Source organism: Hyperolius riggenbachi, chromosome 3 (assembly GCF_040937935.1).
Source record: "Hyperolius riggenbachi isolate aHypRig1 chromosome 3, aHypRig1.pri, whole genome shotgun sequence".
In the NCBI taxonomy this organism is placed as follows: Eukaryota; Metazoa; Chordata; class Amphibia; order Anura; family Hyperoliidae; genus Hyperolius; species Hyperolius riggenbachi.
Genome location: NC_090648.1, coordinates 503,726,265 through 503,747,594, shown reverse-complemented (window position 1 = coordinate 503,747,594; position 21,330 = coordinate 503,726,265). Strand labels below are relative to the sequence as shown.

Here is a 21,330-nt window from a genome sequence, read left to right as displayed (position 1 = left end):
CCTGCAGTAAACCGCAGACAACGTGGCCTTGATTGACAGCGCCGCTCGCGCCGGCGCAGTAGAGGACGCCTGGCGAGACACCATGTGGGGACTCCTGGTCGGCGGCAGAGAGCGGAGCTGCGGTGTGGGACATTCGGCTGCAAGGGGCTGGCGGAAGCCCCAGGTGAGTAAATCCACTTTCATATAAATTGGCTGATGATTCCTTTAACCACTTTGTCCTCTGCTACAGTATATCTACGTCAGCTGTGGCTCTCTCCAAGCCACAGCGGCGTAGATATACTGACCTGCTTGCAGCCCTGTTGTGCAGGAACAGGTGCGCTTCAGAGCGCACCTTCCGGCCCTAACAGCTGCAATACTAATTGGTGAAAGGGAAAATGTTCCCTTTTAGCCAATTAGTAACCCCCCCGCGGATGAACGATCACCGCTGTAGCAAACAGCGGTGATCCTTCATCTCTCCCCTCGGTGGCCAGATCTGTAAAAAAAAAAAAGGATTAGAAAGCAGCCTGACTCACCTTTTCCTGTTCCAGCGACCAGCCTGCAGCCCGAGCCTCCGATCTCCGCTCTGCACGCAGCTCTGTGATGCTGAATAGCCGAGTCCCGGCTTGATGACTTCATCAAGCCGGGACCCGGTAACCGGCATCACAGGGCTGCGTGCAGAGCGGCGATCGGAGGCTCGGGCTGCAGGCTGATCGCTGGAACGAGATAAGGTGAGTCAGGCTGCTTTCTAATCCTTTTTTTAACAGATCTGGCCACCGAGGGGAGAGATGAAGGATCACCGCTGTTTGCTGCGTGGGTGGGGGTAGGGGCATTTGGCTGGCTCCTATGGGGGTGCGTGGACCCCTGGTGGGGGGTAAAATGTGCAGCTGGGGGGGGGACAATAAAGTAAGAGGGGGAACAATTTTATTTTATGTGTATAATTTTATACTGGGGGCAGATCTGGCTATAATGGTGGGGGGCCATAATCCAAGGTGCACCCGCTAATCCTGAGGGCGCATCTGGCTATAATGGGGGACCACTATTCCTGGGGACACATTGACACATGAGGGGCAGCAATCCTGGGGATACATCTATCTATCTATGCTGGGAGGTGCCAAACACAGAGGACACATCGGGCTATACTGGGGGTGACTGATATTGGGGACACATCTGGCTATAAGGGGGGGTCTAATACTTGGGACACATTTTGCTATCTATACTGGGGGACATAATACTGGTGACATGTTTTTATCTCCTGTGGTACTTTTTATTTTTAAACTGGAATTGATAAAAACTGAGAAAAAATGCATTTTTTTCATTTTCCCCCTCTTTTTCCCATTAAAATGCATAGAAAACTTTTTTTGGTCTAGGGATAAAATACCCGCCAATGAAAGTCTAGTTTGTCCTGAAAAAAACGATACCTAGATCATTCAGGTGTCATGAGTAAGGATAAAGTTATGGCTGATTAAAAAAAGACACAGCTAAAGTGTCAAAACTGCTCTGGTCAATAAGGGGAAAACAAGGTCTGGATGCGAAGTGGTTAAAAAGTGAAAGGAGAGCTCCCCTTTAATAAGTTGTATTAGTAATAAGAGTCACAATAGTTTTCAGCACCTGTAATGAGCCCAGTTGTGCGTTTAAGAGGCTTTGCAGTGACTGTCAGTCAGAACTGGTGCACACCAAGATCGCTTCTGAACGCTTTTAAAAACGCACTTTGCAAAGCACTTGGCTAATGTATTTGTAAGGGAAGGAGCACACCAGAGCGATGTGATTTTCTCCCAAATGTGGATGTAAATATTTACCTGCCGGGATCCATCGCAGACGTACTAGCGGATCTCCCTTCGGGTAAGGCGGAAATAGCCGAACCCAATCGATCTGCTCTACTGCGCAGGCGGGAGTCCTCTGGCGCCTGCACAGTAGAGCGGATACAATCAGGTTCGGCTATTTCCTCCTTACCTGAAGGAAGAGCTGCTACTGCGCTGGATCCTGGAGAGGTAAATAGATCAGCGCTTGTCAGGCTTGTCGGGGGAGGATTCCGGGACACTTCGGGGAAGCCAGCGCTGGATTGCCTGCAGCTACAGGGGAGGGAGGGGGAAGCCTCATTGGGACCCTGAGGCTTCCCCCTCTCAAGGAGAGTACCCCCCAGGGAATGTTTTTTTAATACAGAGTCTCTTTAAGAATAAATACGTTGTATTTATTCTTTTCCGGGTCAAAGAGTTCACTTCCTGACTTGCGTCAGGAAGTGAACAAACAAATCACTGTGCAAAAGCGCTTAGAAAAGCGCTTTACAAAAAATCAAAGCACGCAGGTAAGTGGTGGGAGTGTCAGCGATTTCGATTTTAGATGTGAACAAAGTCGAACAGAGCGATGTTCCAAGCGTTTTGGGTTTTTTGGGGGTTTTTTTTTTTTACCAAAAGCAGGTCACTTTCAGGTCAAAGTGTCAAAAAATAAATAAAAAATCTCTACACCAAAATGCTCAAAAAATCGCTAGGCACATGTCTGAAATCGCTTAGCAAAATCGCTTCAAAAAACGCTAAAAGTTTTCGATTACGCAAGGGATACTTCTACTGTGTACAAAACCAATAGTCACGTTTTCTCCATCTACTTAAAGAGACACCGAAGTGAATTCTCCACGCAGCCCTCAAATCCCACCTCCACACCTCTCATTGACTGCTCTCTGCCTTCTCTCCACTCTCTGAACACTCTCTCTCCTCTAATTTCCAAAGCTCATCTGACCACCTGTTCTTTGGATCCTATTCCCTCCCATTTCATTCCGCAGCTATCCTCATCTCCCATGCCTGCACTAACATCGCTATTTAACCTGTCCCTCTCCACTGGCATCTTTCCGTCCCCACTCAAAAAGGCTGTTGTGACACCATCTCTAGATCCTACCACACTCGCCAACTACCGCCCAGTCTCACTTCTCCCATTTGCATCCAAGCTAATTGAACGCCATATATATGCAGAATTAAGCCATTATTTATCTGCTAACTCCCTACTTGATCAGTACAGGCTGGCTTTCGCCCTAACCACTCCACGGAAACAGCCCTTACCAAAGTTGCCAATGACCTTCTTACAGCCAAATCCAAAGGTCAATTTTCCATACTCATCCTTCTTGACCTGTCATCAGCATTTGATACTGTCGACCACACCTTACTCTTACAAATACTTTCAAATGTAGGAATAAAGGGCCTTGCTCTCACATGGTTATCTTCCTACCTCTCTGGAAGGTCCTTCAGTCTCCTCAGATCAGATCTCTTCTCCTCATGCTTTGTCTGTCGGGGTTCCTCAAGGCTCTGTCCTTGGTCCCCTCCTCTTTTCCATCTACATGGTCTTGGTGACTTAATTAACTCATTCGGGTTTCAATACCACCTGTATGCAGACGATACACAACTGTACCTCTCTGCCCAAGACCTTAACTCCGTCCTCAAACGTGTTCTTGACTGCCTGTCTGCTATATCCTCCTTCATGTCCACTCGTTTCCTAAAACTTAATATGAGTAAAACAGAACTAGTAATTTTTCCACCATCTCTGTCCACCTCTCTGCCTGAAGTAACAATAAATGTTAATAACACTCCCATAACTTCAGTTCCCAAATCTCGGTGCTTGGGGGTGATATTCGACTTATCTCTCTCTTTTATTCCTCATGTTCACTCCATAACCAGCTCCTGCCGTCTCCAACTCAAATACTACTTTGTGGACTACCTTCTAACAGACTGGCCCCACTCCAGTCGGTACTGAACTCAGCTGCTCGTCTCATTCATCTTTCTTCTCGATCTTCCTCAGCTGACCCTCTCTGTCAAGCTCTTCACTGGCTGCCAATTAACCAGAGGATCCAGTTCAAACTCCTAAACTACAAAGCTCTCCACAATCTCTCTCCCCAGTACATATCCTCACTAATTTCCAGATACAAACCCAATCGCAATCTCAGATCGGCTCTCTCTAGAATCACCTCCTCACATTTACAAGATTTCGCACGTGCTTCACCCCTTCTCTGGAATGCCCTCCCACAACACATCCGTCACTCGCCAACCTTTGTTAGCTTTAAACGCCCTCTAAAAACACATTTGTTCCGACAAGCATATGCGCTACCTTAGGCCACTTCCTTTGTACTAAGACCAAATTGCACTCCTACTAGGTATCCTAAAACACACTGCCTTTATATATTAGCTGCATACTACCCCTCCTCCTGTTTCCCCCATTCCCTATAGATTGTAAGCTCGCAAGGGCAGGGCTCTCTCCCCCTTTTGTGTCTTGGAAATCATTTTTCATTTTATTCATCATGTTACTTTTATCACTGTCATTATCAATTCTATATTTTGTATTTTGTATCATTCTGTGTATTTTGTCACTAATTATGTATCTTGTATATTGGTGTACACCATTGTCTGTATTATGTACCCCATGTTTGTTTCTTACTTTGTACAGCGCCACGGAATATGTTGGCACTTTATAAATCAATAATAATAATCTCATGCTTTAGTCTCTTCTGCCTCAATCTGTAAAAGAAATAAAGGATACAATGGCCTAAATTCACTAAGATCATGCTGGAGATAATAAGGCAAGAGAAAACTTACCTCCACACAGAGAGAGAGTTATCTTATCTCTTCATTCCTTACGTTACCTCCTCTGTAGTTATTTTCACACGCAGTTAATATACAGCCTGTCTTTAACTCTGGAGTTATTTTAAGGATTAAAGAGTTAACTTAAAGACAGAAGAGTTAACTTTAGGTTTGCCTGAGGTAAAATGTTTCCTAAATACTACATGCCTTATCACCATGGTAAACAACTCTAGAAGAGTTATTAAAGACAGGAGATAAGCTTAGTGAATTGAGGCCAATGAGCTGATTTTTCGTTATCATGCACAGTGAAAACCAATGACTACACTGACAGAATTCCATCAATATACAATAACTCCCGGGTGATGATTAGAAGGTTACAATCACGCCCGCCCCGCACCCCCCCCCCCCCCCCCCCGCCTTTGCTAGATGAGAAAAACAAAAGTTTGCTTTCTTAAAACAGAAAGAATTTGCAATAATTCAGGTTGGAGTGAGCTTGAGATGTCTCCCAGAGCAGCACTGCTGAATATATGCAAATTAACCATTCTACCCTTAGAAGCTAAACACACCTCCAGAACCGCTGGAATGCAATGATGTGTCAGTTTGTTAATTTGTACAGAGCCATAATAATCCAACATGCATACAGACTGTTTCAGATTGTTTGATCCTCATCAGTGCATGGCATGGATTAATTTGGCTCTATGCAGTAGGGCTTGTAACACAGAGAGGTACAGACTAACCAGCAAGATCATGGTGAACCAGAACTCATTAAAGTGTGTAAGGGGCTACAATGGTCCTAAAAGCTCCTTTACTAAAATGCTAAGAAAAACAAACGTTTGCTTTCTTAAAACAGAAAGATTTTTTAGGACCATTGTAGCTTCTCACACACTCCAATGAGTTCTGGTTCACCATGAGCTTGCTGGTTAGTTTGCTAGATGACATTCTGTTGTAGCATCTTCTGTGCACACTAGGTGGCAGCATCCTCCCACTTCCCTCTTTGTCTTTCTGTGCTGACGCAATTAAAAACCACACAGGAGTGCTCAGTGCTTTGCGTTTCTTTATAATCTCTTTCCGAACGGACCCTCTGGGCTCCCAGCCCTGTTTCTAGAGTTAACCTTCTGATTGATTTCTGCTTCCTCCGATCAATCACAGGAGCTGTCACCTCAAGAGCAAAGAAAAACTAGATCCTGTAGTAGCCGTACCACTATTATTATTTATTTATAAAGTGCCAACATATTCCGTGGCGCAGTACAAAGTAATGGGATACATAATACAGACAATAGTGTACACCAATATAGAAGATACATCATTAGTGACAAAATACAAAAATGATACAAAATACAGAATTGGTAATGACCGTGATAAAAGTAACATGATGAATAAAATGTATAATGATTTCCAAGACACAAAGGGACCACGTAGGGACCATGTAGAAAAGTAGGGAACGAGCTGTCATTGCGCTGCTGTGCGCATCTCACACTTGCCGCTTGTGGCCATCCTTGCTTGTCACCCGTCACTCACTCTGGTTCCATCACGCGGTGGGGATTTAAGGCATTCATTTATTTTTTCATTGCTTGTTCAGTTCACCTTTTATTCATTTATACAGTACTGGAGGGGAAAAAACACAAAGACAACGGGAGCCCAAATGGTGCAGTATGTCTCAATAAATAGGTGTTCAAAAAAATACTTCTGAAAAAGGGGTACTCACAAAGGTGGGTTGCACACGGGGCAAGTGGAGTGTTTAAACCTGACTCCACTCAGGTATACCAGCAATCCTGGGTCTGGTTGCTCTCTTAGCAAAAAGATCCTGCGTACTTTGATTACCACAGGTGGTGGGATCCCACCTTGGTTCAGGTGCGTACGGTTCCCCACCCAGGCAAGTGGGGGGGATATGGCACAGAAGTGGTAAAGAGGCGCCCAATTTCTGTAAAGTACTCTAAAATCAATAAAATAACAAAAATGAGGTGGCTTACCTCACAGACGACAACTCGCTTTGAGTGAGTTGTCGTCTGTGAGGTAAGTCACCTCACTTTGAGTGAGTTGTCGTCTGTGAGGTAAGTCACCTCACTTTGAGTGAGTTGTCGTCTGTGAGGTAAGTCACCTCACTTTGATTGAGTTGTCGTCTGTGAGGTAAGTCGCCTCACTTTGAGTGAGTTGTTGTCTGTGAGGTAAGTCGCCTCACTTTGAGTGAGTTGTTGTCTGTGAGGTAAGTCACCTCACTTTGAGTGAGTTGTCGTCTGTGAGGTAAGTCGCCTCACTTTAAATGAGTTGTCATCTGTGAGGTAAGTCGCCTCACTTTGAGTGAGTTGTCGTCTGTGAGGTAAGTCGCCTCACTTTGAGTGAGTTGTCGTCTGTGAGGTAAGTCGCCTCACTTTGAGTGAGTTGTCGTCTGTGAGGTAAGTCACCTCACTTTGAGTGAGTTGTCGTCTGTGAGGTAAGTCGCCTCACTTTGAGTGAGTTGTCGTCTGTGAGGTAAGTCACCTCACTTTGAGTGAGTTGTCGTCTGTGAGGTAAGTCACCTCACTTTGAGTGAGTTGTCGTCTGTGAGGTAAGTCGCCTCACTTTGAGTGAGTTGTCGTGGCTGGATAGTGTAATGGTTAAGGGCTCTGCCTCTGACACAGGAGATCTGGGTTCGAATCTCGGCTCTGCCTGTTCAGTAAGCCAGCACCTATTCAGTCGGAGACCTTGGGCAAGTCTCCCTAACACTGCTACTGCCTATAGAGTGCGTCCTAGTGGCTGCAGCTCTGGCGCTTTGAGTCCGCCAGGAGAAAAGCGCGATATAAATATTCTGTGTTTGTTGTTTGTTTGTTTGTTTGTTGTCTGTGAGGTAAGTCACCTCACTTTGAGTGAGTTGTCGTCTGTGAGGTAAGTCACCTCACTTTGAGTGAGTTGTCGTCTGTGAGGTAAGTCACCTCACTTTGAGTGAGTTGTCGTCTGTGAGGTAAGTCGCCTCACTTTGAGTGAGTTGTCGTCTGTGAGGTAAGTCACCTCACTTTGAGTGAGTTGTCGTCTGTGAGGTAAGTCACCTCACTTTGAGTGAGTTGTCGTCTGTGAGGTAAGTCGCCTCACTTTGAGTGAGTTGTCGTCTGTGAGGTAAGTCACCTCACTTTGAGTGAGTTGTCGTCTGTGAGGTAAGTCACCTCACTTTGAGTGAGTTGTCGTCTGTGAGGTAAGTCACCTCATTTTGAGTGAGTTGTCGTCTGTGAGGTAAGTCACCTCACTTTGAGTGAGTTGTCGTCTGTGAGGTAAGTCGCCTCACTTTGAGTGAGTTGTCGTCTGTGAGGTAAGTCAATTAAAAACCACACAGGAGTGCTCAGTGCTTTGCGTTTCTTTATAATCTCTTTCCGAACGGACCCTCTGGGCTCCCAGCCCTGTTTCTAGAGTTAACCTTCTGATTGATTTCTGCTTCCTCCGATCAATCACAGGAGCTGTCACCTCAAGAGCAAAGAAAAACTAGATCCTGTAGTAGCCGTACCACTATTATTATTTATAAAGTGCCAACATATTCCGTGGCGCAGTACAAAGTAATGGGATACATAATACAGACAATAGTGTACACCAATATAGAAGATACATCATTAGTGACAAAATACAAAAATGATACAAAATACAGAATTGGTAATGACCGTGATAAAAGTAACATGATGAATAAAATGTATAATGATTTCCAAGACACAAAGGGACCACGTAGGGACCATGTAGAAAAGTAGGGAACGAGCTGTCATTGCGCTGCTGTGCGCATCTCACACTTGCCGCTTGTGGCCATCCTTGCTTGTCACCCGTCACTCACTCTGGTTCCATCACGCGGTGGGGATTTAAGGCATTCATTTATTTTTTCATTGCTTGTTCAGTTCACCTTTTATTCATTTATACAGTACTGGAGGGGAAAAAACACAAAGACAACGGGAGCCCAAATGGTGCAGTATGTCTCAATAAATAGGTGTTCAAAAAAATACTTCTGAAAAAGGGGTACTCACAAAGGTGGGTTGCACACGGGGCAAGTGGAGTGTTTAAACCTGACTCCACTCAGGTATACCAGCAATCCTGGGTCTGGTTGCTCTCTTAGCAAAAAGATCCTGCGTACTTTGATTACCACAGGTGGTGGGATCCCACCTTGGTTCAGGTGCGTACGGTTCCCCACCCAGGCAAGTGGGGGGGATATGGCACAGAAGTGGTAAAGAGGCGCCCAATTTCTGTAAAGTACTCTAAAATCAATAAAATAACAAAAATGAGGTGGCTTACCTCACAGACGACAACTCGCTTTGAGTGAGTTGTCGTCTGTGAGGTAAGTCACCTCACTTTGAGTGAGTTGTCGTCTGTGAGGTAAGTCACCTCACTTTGAGTGAGTTGTCGTCTGTGAGGTAAGTCACCTCACTTTGATTGAGTTGTCGTCTGTGAGGTAAGTCGCCTCACTTTGAGTGAGTTGTTGTCTGTGAGGTAAGTCGCCTCACTTTGAGTGAGTTGTTGTCTGTGAGGTAAGTCACCTCACTTTGAGTGAGTTGTCGTCTGTGAGGTAAGTCGCCTCACTTTAAATGAGTTGTCATCTGTGAGGTAAGTCGCCTCACTTTGAGTGAGTTGTCATCTGTGAGGTAAGTCGCCTCACTTTGAGTGAGTTGTCGTCTGTGAGGTAAGTCGCCTCACTTTGAGTGAGTTGTCGTCTGTGAGGTAAGTCACCTCACTTTGAGTGAGTTGTCGTCTGTGAGGTAAGTCGCCTCACTTTGAGTGAGTTGTTGTCTGTGAGGTAAGTCACCTCACTTTGAGTGAGTTGTCGTCTGTGAGGTAAGTCGCCTCACTTTGAGTGAGTTGTCGTGGCTGGATAGTGTAATGGTTAAGGGCTCTGCCTCTGACACAGGAGATCTGGGTTCGAATCTCGGCTCTGCCTGTTCAGTAAGCCAGCACCTATTCAGTCGGAGACCTTGGGCAAGTCTCCCTAACACTGCTACTGCCTATAGAGTGCGTCCTAGTGGCTGCAGCTCTGGCGCTTTGAGTCCGCCAGGAGAAAAGCGCGATATAAATATTCTGTGTTTGTTGTTTGTTTGTTTGTTTGTTGTCTGTGAGGTAAGTCACCTCACTTTGAGTGAGTTGTCGTCTGTGAGGTAAGTCACCTCACTTTGAGTGAGTTGTCGTCTGTGAGGTAAGTCACCTCACTTTGAGTGAGTTGTCGTCTGTGAGGTAAGTCGCCTCACTTTGAGTGAGTTGTCGTCTGTGAGGTAAGTCACCTCACTTTGAGTGAGTTGTCGTCTGTGAGGTAAGTCACCTCACTTTGAGTGAGTTGTCGTCTGTGAGGTAAGTCGCCTCACTTTGAGTGAGTTGTCGTCTGTGAGGTAAGTCACCTCACTTTGAGTGAGTTGTCGTCTGTGAGGTAAGTCACCTCACTTTGAGTGAGTTGTCGTCTGTGAGGTAAGTCACCTCACTTTGAGTGAGTTGTCGTCTGTGAGGTAAGTCACCTCACTTTGAGTGAGTTGTCGTCTGTGAGGTAAGTCGCCTCACTTTGAGTGAGTTGTCGTCTGTGAGGTAAGTCACCTCACTTTGAGTGCGTTGTCGTCTGTGAGGTAAGTCGCCTCACTTTGAGTGAGTTGTCGTCTGTGAGGTAAGTCACCTCACTTTGAGTGCGTTGTCGTCTGTGAGGTAAGTCATCTCACTTTGATTGAGTTGTCGTCTCTGTGAGGTAAGTCACCTCACTTTGAGTGAGTTGTCGTCTGTGAGGTAAGTCACCTCATTTTTGTTATTTTATTGATTTTAGAGTATTTTATAGAAATTAGGCGCCTCTTTACCACTTTTATTCATTTATGGTCTCTTGGTCCTTTGGCATCACAGCACTTACACTGTGGCTTACCAGAGTATTCAGGATTTATGTGATACTAACATTCATTCAGTGCTGGTTGTAGTTTCATTTATTATTATTATTATTGATTTATAAAGCGTCAACCTATTCCACGGCGCTGTACGAAGTAGGAAATGAACATGAATTCCAATACACAAAAAAGGAGAGAGCTCTGCCCTTGCGAGCGTACAATCTATGGAATAAGGGAAAACAAGAGGTGGGGTAGTATACAGTAAACATGCCTAGAGGAGGTAGTGTGTATTAGGATATATAGTAGGAGCGCAACTTAGCTTAAAGTGAACCAGAGACGAAGCACCCTTGTGTATTTTACCATATACAGGGAGTGCAGAATTATTAGGCAAATGAGTATTTTGACCACATCATCCTCTTTATGCATGTTGTCTTACTCCAAGCTGTATAAGCTCGAAAGCCTACTACCAATTAAGCATATTAGGTGATGTGCATCTCTGTAATGAGAAGGGGTGTGGTCTAATGACATCAACACCCTATATCAGGTGTGCCTAATTATTAGGCAACTTCCTTTCCTTTGGCAAAATGGGTCAAAAGAAGGACTTGACAGGCTCAGAAAAGTCAAAAATAGTGAGATATCTTGCAGAGGGATGCAGCACTCTTAAAATTGCAAAGCTTCTGAAGCGTGATCATCGAACAATCAAGCGTTTCATTCAAAATAGTCAACAGGGTCGCAAAAAGGGCGTGGAAAAACCAAGGCGCAAAATAACTGCCCATGAACTGAGAAAAGTCAAGCGTGCAGCTGCCAAGATACCAGTTTGGCCATATTTCAGAGCTGCAACATCACTGGAGTGCCCAAAAGCACAAGGTGTGCAATACTCAGAGACATGGCCAAGGTAAGAAAGGCTGAAAGACGACCACCACTGAACAAGACACACAAACTGAAACGTCAAGACTGGTCCAAGAAATATCTCAAGACTCATTTTTCTAAGGTTTTATGGACTGATGAAATGAGAGTGAGTCTTGATGGGCCAGATGGATGGGCCCGTGGCTGGATTGGTAAAGAGCAGAGAGCTCCAGTTCGATTAAGACGCCAGCAAGGTGGAGGTGGAGTACTGGTTTGGGCTGGTATCATCAAAGATGAGCTTGTGGGGCCTTTTCGGGTTGAGGATGGAGTCAAGCTCAACTCCCAGTCCTACTGCCAGTTTCTGGAAGACACCTTCTTCAAGCAGTAGTACAGGAAGAAGTCTGCATTCTTCAAGAAGAACATGACTTTCATGCAGGACAATGCTCCATCACACGCGTCCAGGTACTCCACAGCATGGCTGGCAAGAAAGGGTATAAAAGAAGAAAAACTAATGACATGGCCTCCTTGTTCACCTGATCTGAACCCCATTGAGAACCTGTGGTCCATCATAAAATGTGAGATTTACAAGGAGGGAAAACAGTACATCTCTCTGAACAGTGTCTGGGAGGCTGTGGTTGCTGCTGCACGCAATGTTGATGGTGAACAGATCAAAAAACTGACAGAATCCATGGATGGCAGGCTTTTGAGTGTCCTTGCAAAGAAAGGTGGCTATATTGGTCACTGATTTGTTTTTGTTTTGTTTTTGAATGTCAGAAATGTATATTTGTGAATGTTGAGACGTTATATTGGTTTCACTGGTAAAAATAAATAATTGAAATGGGTATATATTTGTTTTTTGTTAAGTTGCCTAATAATTATGCACAGTAATAGTCACCTGCACACACAGATACCCCCCTAAAATAGCTAAAACTAAAAAAAAACTAAAAACTACTTTCAAAAATATTCAGCTTTGATATTAATGAGTTTTTTGGGTTCATTGAGAACATGGTTGTTTTTCAATAATAAAATTATTCCTCAAAAATACAACTTGCCTAATAATTCTGCACTCCCTGTATATCAGTAGGAACTTTAGAGAAAACACCTACCCTGCTGTCTGTTTCATCCTCACTGTTAAAAATGTCTGTTATCAGCTGTGATAAGAATCCCGGACTGAGCATTCAGTCTGGCTTTGCAGGGAATAATTATAGCTGAGTCATTATAGCAGAGCCACAAGGGGGCAGGCTTGGGCTTGAAAAGACACCAGAGAAGACAGACTCAGCTATAATCTTTCCGTAGCAAAGCCAGACTGAGTGCTCAGTCTGGGATTCTTATCAGAGGGGATAACAGTCAGATTAAACAGAGAACAATGAAACAAAGAGCAGATTAGGTGTTTACTGTCATGTTCCCACTGATTTATAAGGTAAAATACAAGAGGGTGCTTCATCTCTGGTTCTCTTTAAGGACAAAGGGGAAGTGGCCTAAGGTAGAGCGTATGCTTGTCGTGACAAGTGAATTTTGAGATTTTCTCAGCCCATGTTGATATACTAGGGAATTTGAGGGTGTGTTTGTACTGTACAATTTGATGGATTATACTCAATTACATTATGTGCCTTTGCTTAACTCAATTTTAATTGTTGAGTTCATATGTGTATCAAATAAAGCTCGTTTTGTACTTTTCTCTATTGTTGCAGTGGTGCGGATACCACGGGATCTGCTTTTTCTTTGCTGTTGATCTCTACCTTGTTTGATCCTTTCTGCACACTTCCATGTGCAGTATTTGTTAAAGAGAACTCGAGGTGGGGTTCTGACAATCAAATCTGCATACAGAGGCTGGGTCTGCCTATAATGCCCAGCCTCCGTTGCTATCCAGATCCCCCCCTAAGCCCCCCCTGCGCTCTGCGATTACCCATAAATTACAGCCGCGCTGTGCGGGCTGTGTTTACATCTGTACTGTCACTCTGGGTGCTCCCCCCGCCTCCTGCATAACTCCAGTCCGTGCCTGCATCCCTTCCCTCCAGTCGGCGGGGAGTGATTTATGGGTGATCTCAGAGTGCAGGGGGGCCTAGCGGGTGGGGACTGGAGCTATGCAGGAGGCGGTGGGAGTGCCGAGACTGACAATACAGAGGTAAAAACAGCCAGCTGTGACACGCTGCGTGTCGGCAGTGCGGCTGTGATTTATGGGTGATCGCAGAGCACAGGGGGGGGGGCTTAGGGGTTATCTGGATAGCGACAGAGGCTGGGCTGTATAGGCAGACCCAGCCTCTGTATGTGGCTTTCATTGTCAGAACCCCACCTCGGGTTCTCTTTAACAGGAACCTGCTGATCTCTTTGGCTGCAGTAGTGTCTAAATCATACCAGAAACAAGCATGCAGCTAATCCAGTCTGACTTCAGTCAGAGCACCCGATCTGCATGCTTGTTCAAGGGCTGCGGCTAAAAGTATTAGAGACACAGGATCAGCAGGAGAGTCAGGCAACTGGTATTATTTTAAAAGATAAAATCCAGATCCTTCTCAGTTTAGGTTCCCTTTAAATTGTTCATTCAGCTTTATTATTTATACTCTTATGAATGGTGTTTACCCAACTCTTGTTATCACGAGCTGTCATCTCTTGACGTTGCAGGCCCGGAAATCGGCGTACAGGTGGATGGATAAGGTGGAGGAGGAGGAAGAGAGAGTGGCGGGAGGGGAGGAGCCCACGGACCCCCAGGACGAGAGCCAGGAGAGGAAGTACACAGTGGAGGTGCGTATCTTCAAGTCATCCCTATTAAAGCACCACTGTCGCGAAAATTTTAAAGTTTTAAATATATGTAAACATACAGTATACTGATAAGAAGTACGTTTCTTCCAGAGTAAAATGAGCCATACATTACTTTTCTCCTATGTTGCTGTCACTTACAGTAGGTAGTAGAAATCTGACAGAACCGACAGGTTTTGGACTAGCCCATCTTCTCATAGGTAAGTTCTCAGAGTTTTCCTTATTCTCAAAAGCACTTAGTGAGTGGCAGTTGCTCTGTCCAACTGCCAAAATAGTGTGCAGGGAGGCTGGCCAGCATCTTCGTATAAATATTTTTCAGGGAGTGTCTTTACAAAAGAATAAAGGCCATGCTGAGAATCCCCTATGGAGAGATGGACTAGCCCAAAACCTGTCGGTAATGTCAGATTTCTACTACCTACTGTAAGTGACAGCAACATAGGAGAAAAGTAATCTATGGCTAATTTTTACTCTGGGAGAACGCACTTCTTATATGTATGTGTTTACATATATTTTACATTTTTATGTATATTTCATATTTTTCGCGACAGTGGTCCTTTAATTCATTGTGAAACTGCTGACCGGTAATATTACTATTATTACCATTATTGATTTATGTAGTGTCATCATCTTTTGTGGCGCTGATGCCTATGACAGACGATCGCTGTGATTGGCTGGCGGGGGGAGGGAGGGAAGGAAGGCTAATTTATAAAATAAAATAAAAAAAATAGTGAAATTTATATATAAAGAAACAAAAATATAAACAAACAGGGCGGCAGGGATCAGAGCCCACCAACAGTAAGCTCTGATGGTGGGCAGAAAAGGGGGAAGGGGAATCACTTGTTTGCTGAGTTGTACAGCCCTGCAGCGAGGCCTTAATGCTGCAGTGGCCTAAATTGTAAAAAATAGACTGGTAACTAGGGAGGTGTAAGAGGTTAAAAGGAAACCTCCATATCCCGCTCAGTTAAGGTTCCTTTTAATGCTGTGAAGGAAATAAATGCGACATATGAAGTTAAAGGTACATACACGCGTCTGATTTTTCCAAACGACCGGCCGTTTAGACGTCAAGTCAGACGTGTGTACAAACAATCGTTCCGCTGATAAGACTGGTTTTATAGCGGATCCTATAAAACCAGTCTTATCAGCTGAACGATCGTTTGTACACGTCTGACTTGACGTCCAAATGACCAGTCGTTTGGAAAAATCAGACGTGTGTATGTACCTTAAAGAGAACCCGAGGTGGGTTTGAAGAATATTATCTGCATACAGAGGCTGGATCTGCCTATACAGCCCAGGCTCTGTTGCTATCCCAAACCCCCCTAAGGTCCCCCTGCACTCTGCAATCCCTCATAAATCACAGCCATGCTGCTGACAAACAGCTTGTCAGAGGGGCTGTGTTTATCTCTATAGTGTCAGTCTGCTGCTCTCCCCGCCTCCTGCAGAACTCCAGTCCCCGCCTGCCTCCCTTCCCTCCCTGCTGATTGGAGGGAAGGGACGGGGGCAGGGACCGGAGCTATGCAGGAGGCGGGGGAGCAGCCGAGACTGACACTACAGATGTGAACACAGCCTCACAGCATGGCTGTGATTTATGAGGGATTGCAGAGTGCAGGGGGACCTTAGGGGGGTTCGGGATAGCAACAGAGGCTGGGCTGTATAGGCAGATCCAGCCTCTGTATGCAGATAACATTCTTTAAACACACCTCGGGTTCTCTTTAACTGTTTTGCTTTGTTAGCATGAAATGCTTTATTCATATAAGTGGAGTTTGTAATCCTGGGTCAGGAGAGGGACACAGCAGATCGATTATCATGCTCTTCAGTCCACGCATCAGTTGCAGTGAGAGTGATCGCTATCTCAGCCATGCATCTCACTGTGTTATTTGGCATGACAGTAAACACCTACTCTGCTCTCTGTTTCATTCTTCTCTGCTAAATCTGCCTGTTATCAACTCTGATACAATCTCCAACTGAGCATTCAGTCTAGCTTTGCCCCAGAATGATTATAGCTGAGTCAGTCTTCTGTGATGTCTTTTCAAGCCCAAGCCTGCCCCCTCCTGGCTCTGCTTTCCTGCTACGAAGATAAATATCAGGAAAGCAGAGCCAGGAGGGGGCAGGCTTGGGCTTGAAAAGACATCACAGAAGACTGACTCAGCTATAATCATTCCGGGGCAAAGCCAGACTGAATGCTCAGTCGGAGATTTTATCAGAGTTGATAACAGGCAGATTTAGCAGAGAAGAATGAAACAGAGAGCAGATTAGGTGTTTACTGTCATGTTCCCACTGATATATATGGTAAAATACATGAGGGTGCTTCATCTCTGGTTCTCTTTAAGCACTAAATTCACAATGCCCCCAGTATAGTTTTAGCCAGGTAGGTGCCTTCAGTATAGTTGCCCCCAGTATAGGTTAGCTAGGTAGGTGCCGCCTGTATAGTTGCCCCCAGTATAGGTTAGCTAGGTAGGTGCCTCCAGTATAGGTAGCTAGAATTGTTGCCCCTAGTATCGGTTAGCTAGGTAGGTGTCTCCAGTATAAATAGCCAGTTTAGTTTCCCCTAGTAAAGGTTAGTGAGGTAGGTGCCGCCAGTATAGTTGCCCCCAGTATCCGTAGGTAGGTGCCTCCAGTATAGGTAGCCAGGCAGCATAGGTGCAGCGGGGGAGAGCGGGAATAGCGCCATAACTCACCTTCAGCAATCCCGGCAGCCTCTTCCTACTTCCTCTCCCAGGGGTCCGTTGCGTTGGTACCAGCGCCCCCTGTGATGACGTAACTGTATGTCATCACAGGGGGCACTGGTATCAACGCGAAAGGACGCCTGGGAGAGGAAGTAGAAAGAGGCTGTTGAGTATCCCGGTAGGCGGAAGGTGAGTTATTGCAGCTTACTCGATTTCGATTTAAATTCGGTTTATCATGCAGCCCTATCATACGCGGATTCTCCAGTGTTTACTTAAAGAATACATTCGAAAGATCTTTTCTTCTGGGCTTCACTCCCTCATCTTAGTGTGCTGTTGCCATGAACATGGCCGATCCAGTTGTGCCACTTAAAGTGATCTGAACACCATTTGTAGCCCCCAGGACATCTTAATGGCACATTAAAATGCATGCTAACAATGAGACTCAATAGTACCTCTTCTTTTTACATTTCAATGTTTGTATTTATTGCCCTATTTCTGCGGCCTGCCTGTCCTCAAAGAGCAGTCAGATAAGGACTGCTGTAATTGGCAGTAGCAGTGAGCAAGCAAAAGCTTTGATCAGCAAGGGGGTGGGGAGATTACACTGTGCTTCAAACAGCTTAGAGAGGTCACGCTTTATTACATTCACACTTTTCCTTGGATAAATAAGGTCAGAAGGAAGGGGAGGGGGGAACCCGACAGCTCCTACAGCTATTAGAAACCAGGAAAACTGCAGAAAAAAGCTCTCTGCTAATGTGTGCAATAAAATAATTACATCAGTCCTTATCTGCCTGATGTTTCTGAGGTTGGGCAGGCCTTGGAAGTAGGGTAATAAAAGCCTCTGCTAAACTTTTAAATGTAATTAGAAGAGGTAAGATTTTATTAATGACTTACATTGTTGGCATGCATTTTTAATGTGTTATTGAGATGTTCTGGGGCTAAAAATGTTGCTCGTTTCACTTTAAGGTCCTAACTACTTTAAGGTAGCTGTTAGCTGACACGCCTCCCAGATGTCTCGAATTATTATGGCTCCTTTATGGGGCTTCTGCTGACTTAAAAGCTCAGTACAGCTTTCACTTCTGTACTGTTTCTCCTCCTCGCTTGGCTGAACCTTCACTGCAGGCGGCACAGACACGTGGCCTGCTGCCTGGGGAGAAGGAGGAAGTCACCACCGCCAGTCTGGGGCTGGAACAACGCTTATATGGCTGAGCTTCCTGTGATCTGCTGCTGCCTGGCCCTGGTGCAGGAAATGAGCTTGGCTGCCTCTGTCACTCTCTCAATGGCTGGGGAGGGAGGCACCAGCACGACTGATTGGACGGATGGGAGGGAAGAGGAGGGGAGGAGGATTGTAGATCGTGGCGATTGGATGGGGCGATTTTCTTTAAGGGACTCCGAGCAGTGCAGAAACTATGGAAAGATGCATACCATTTTGAAGCTCTCTTTCTCCTCTTTCCAACGACACATAAACCGCCGCCCTACGCCTTTTAGTTTTCGATATTTTTGCAATCGAAATTGCAGCGACCGCTTTTTCGATTGCGAAAACTAAAAGGCGTAGGGTGGCGGTTTATATATCATTGGAAAGAGAGCTTCAAAATGGTATGCATCTTTCCATAGTTTCTGTACTGCTCGGAGTCCCTTTAAAGATACAGGAGTCACGGGGGTGGGCACTGGAAACCTCCCCTGCACACGCCACTGCGTCAGGAACCTCCTGCTGATCAGGGCCCTACTCCTCCTCAAACACGAGCGTGCCCCCTATCAGAGTAATCTTTGGAGGGTTTGCTAGTGGCTATGGTGGTCCGGAGGACTTTTTCTAAGGTGAGTATGTAATTTTGTACCTGAGCTTTGGCTGGGGTTTCACGTTAATGTATTTGAGTTAAATTATGTTTTTGTGTCATCAGGATATCCATGAATCGTCCATCCGCAGTCTGGCTGAGCTGACCGCGTGCTCAATGGAGGTGTTCCACAAAACCGCAACATTGATCTTACATGGAGAGGCCAAGGTGTCAGCGGTGTCCCGGGGTCGAGCTTTGTCGCAGTAAGTGTTCAGCCTAATTACGTATTACTTACATGGGTTACCCATTAACATTAACTACTTATTTGTATATGTTTACATGTATTTTACATTTTACAATTTTTTCACAATAGTGGTCCTTTAAAGAAAATGTGAAGTGAACTGGAAAAAAGTTTGATACTTACCTATGCGGATTGGAGGTTCTGGGTCCCATAGAGTCTTCCCCTGGCCTCTCCATGCCTCTGGTCCACCGCTGTCCCCCTGTGAAATTTTGCATCTTCGGGAGTCCTCTGAAGGATACGTAGCCCCAAGTACTCCTAAGGAGGGGCAGCTCCGCAACTGCACAAGCGTGAGCTCATCATGTAGCCGCCCATCTTCTGAAGCACTCAGGGACATGAGGAGTATTCAACCAGTTGGTCAGATAACTTCAGTGGGGGAGGGGGGGTACAGAGCCTCCTCTCTTCGGAAGTATCAGGATGGCTCTATGAAATCTGGAACCCTCGCTCTCCATAAGTAACTATTTGTTTTTGGTGGCTTCAGTGTTTATTTAATCAGGTTCAAATTCTACCCGAACCTCAACCAATGACAACCTGTAGCCAGGTGGATGGGGCTGTGTGATGCATGACCACGCCCCCATCCATCGGTCTCTGAAACCACCCTCTGCTCTAGCGCTGACCCTGCAGTGTGGTCCAGAGGACGTGGAAGGGGTGTGGCTATGGTTACTGCAGGGCGTGTTCCTGTAGCAGGAAGTACAGATGTACAGAAACTTGCCAAAGGGCTTTGCAGGTGTGTTTTTTATAATTAAACCTGCAAGGAAGGCAGTAAGACTACATAGAATGCTGCCTTACCTTTACTGTTAAAGCGGACCTGAACATCTTAGAACATCCTCTCTGCTCTAAAAGATAAGCAACAGCATGATAACCTTCACAGAAAAAACATTTCTTTTTTTACAGCTTATAAAGTTCCTCAGACATGCTGCAGAGTGGTTACTTCCTGGTTTGCTGGGAGCACAGAAAGGGTTAACATCCTGTGTCGGCAGATCAAATTACACTAGCTAATTCCTTGATGAGAATGGAGAATTAGACAGGCTGTTCTCTATAAACACACACAGGGTGGATTTCTCTGAGTTCTCCTCTCCTGTGCAAGAGTTCACGTCGGCTTTAAAGAGGCATCTTAGTGACATATGGTAAAACGTAGTAAATTATTAATTACCCAATTAATTATTCTGGTTTCAGCATCGGAATCACTACCCCTATGTAGATATTGTATATTGGTATGTGGCCTTGCTCTACTAGTTATGTTTATCCTAGGCTATTTACTTATGCAGCCTTCTGCCCCAAAGCACTCAGGAAGAACAGGTGTTGTTTCTGCTCACTTCCAAACACACAATAAAGATACATTCTGTAGTGAAGCACCTGCCAGCAGTAAAGATATTACCGCTTGTGATAAATTTCAGAGTGTAAATCAGGGTGAGGACAGATTTTACAAGGTGTAAACTGTGACTAAATAATGTATAAATTAAAATTGTTAAATATTTATTTAAGGTTCTACATTTTGCCAGATATTTCTAGCAGCAGTGGAGTATTGTACCGTATTGGCCATCAGTAAAAGAAATAAGTTTTCAATCAGGATGATACCATTTAGAGATTAAGCCTTCCTCAGACTTGATTCCTGTATGCTGACGACATCATTTAGAGCACACAGCTTGTATACATTGGACATTAAAATGAGATAAATTGTCCTGCAAACACAAATAAATGTAATTGGATGCCTTAAATACAACATCAGGCGGGTCTCACAGGGATGCTAGCTGATTTATGACAAATGGATAAGACCATTTGTGAGCTAAAAGATCACAGACTCGGTGTGATGGGGAAATATCGTAAATTCAGAGTTTAAAAGTGACCTGGTCACGGTACATACAGAGTTTGTTGTAGGCTAAAAAGAATTGTGGCATTTAAAGAGAAACTGTGACCAAGAATTGAGCTTCACCCAATCAGTAGCTGATACCTCCTTTCCCATGAGAAATCTTTTCCTTTTCTCTAATAGATCATCAAAGGTGCTCTGTATGGCTGATATTGTGGTGAAACCCCTCCCACAGTGTGATGTCAGGACCATGGTCCTGACAGTTTTCTGTCTGTGAACCTCATTGCATTGTGGGAAATAATAGCTGTTTGTTTCCAACTGCCAAAAACGCCAGCAGCATCTCCTTCCAGTGACATCACCTGCCAGCAGTAAAAATGTCACCAAGTGATAAATGTCAGAATGTAAATCAGGGAGAGGAAAGATTTTACAATGGGCAAACACTGACTAAATCATTTATACATAATTATTGTAAAAATTAAGCCCTTTTTTATTACTATTTATTATTATTTTCACTGGAGTTCCTCTTTAAAACCCATCATATCTGCACAAGAAATTGTAATCTTTGTTTAAACCTTCATCTACAATTTTGAACCAATGTATGCATTTTGCCTCTCTGGTTGGTCTTTCTTTGTGCGATTTGAAGCCACCCATTAGAGCAAGTCTGAAGCGAATTTGAAGAAAAAAAAAACAGATACCTAAGGAGAGGGGGGGGGGGGGGGGCTCTGGGTAATGAGCCTTCACGTTCCAATCTCCCGTGGTGAGAAGCTTCGGAAGTCTTCAGGAGCCCGAGTGCTCCTGAAGTTGGGCGGATCTGTACTGCACATGCGCGAGAGAGAGTGTGCTCGTGCATGCACAGTACGGAGTGA

At 44.9% G+C, this 21,330-nt stretch overlaps 1 protein-coding gene across 2 annotated transcripts in view; it reads left to right on the top strand.

Moving 5' to 3' along the window:
- Positions 1 to 21,330, top strand: part of FAM114A2 (family with sequence similarity 114 member A2) — an 83,470-nt gene that overhangs the window by 54,223 nt on the left and 7,917 nt on the right. For both annotated transcript variants that reach the window (XM_068278336.1, XM_068278337.1), the window contains exons 10-11: positions 13,793 to 13,912; positions 18,486 to 18,622. In XM_068278336.1, the coding sequence (XP_068134437.1) occupies positions 13,793 to 13,912; positions 18,486 to 18,622 (257 nt within the window). The remainder of the gene's footprint in view (positions 1 to 13,792; positions 13,913 to 18,485; positions 18,623 to 21,330) is intronic.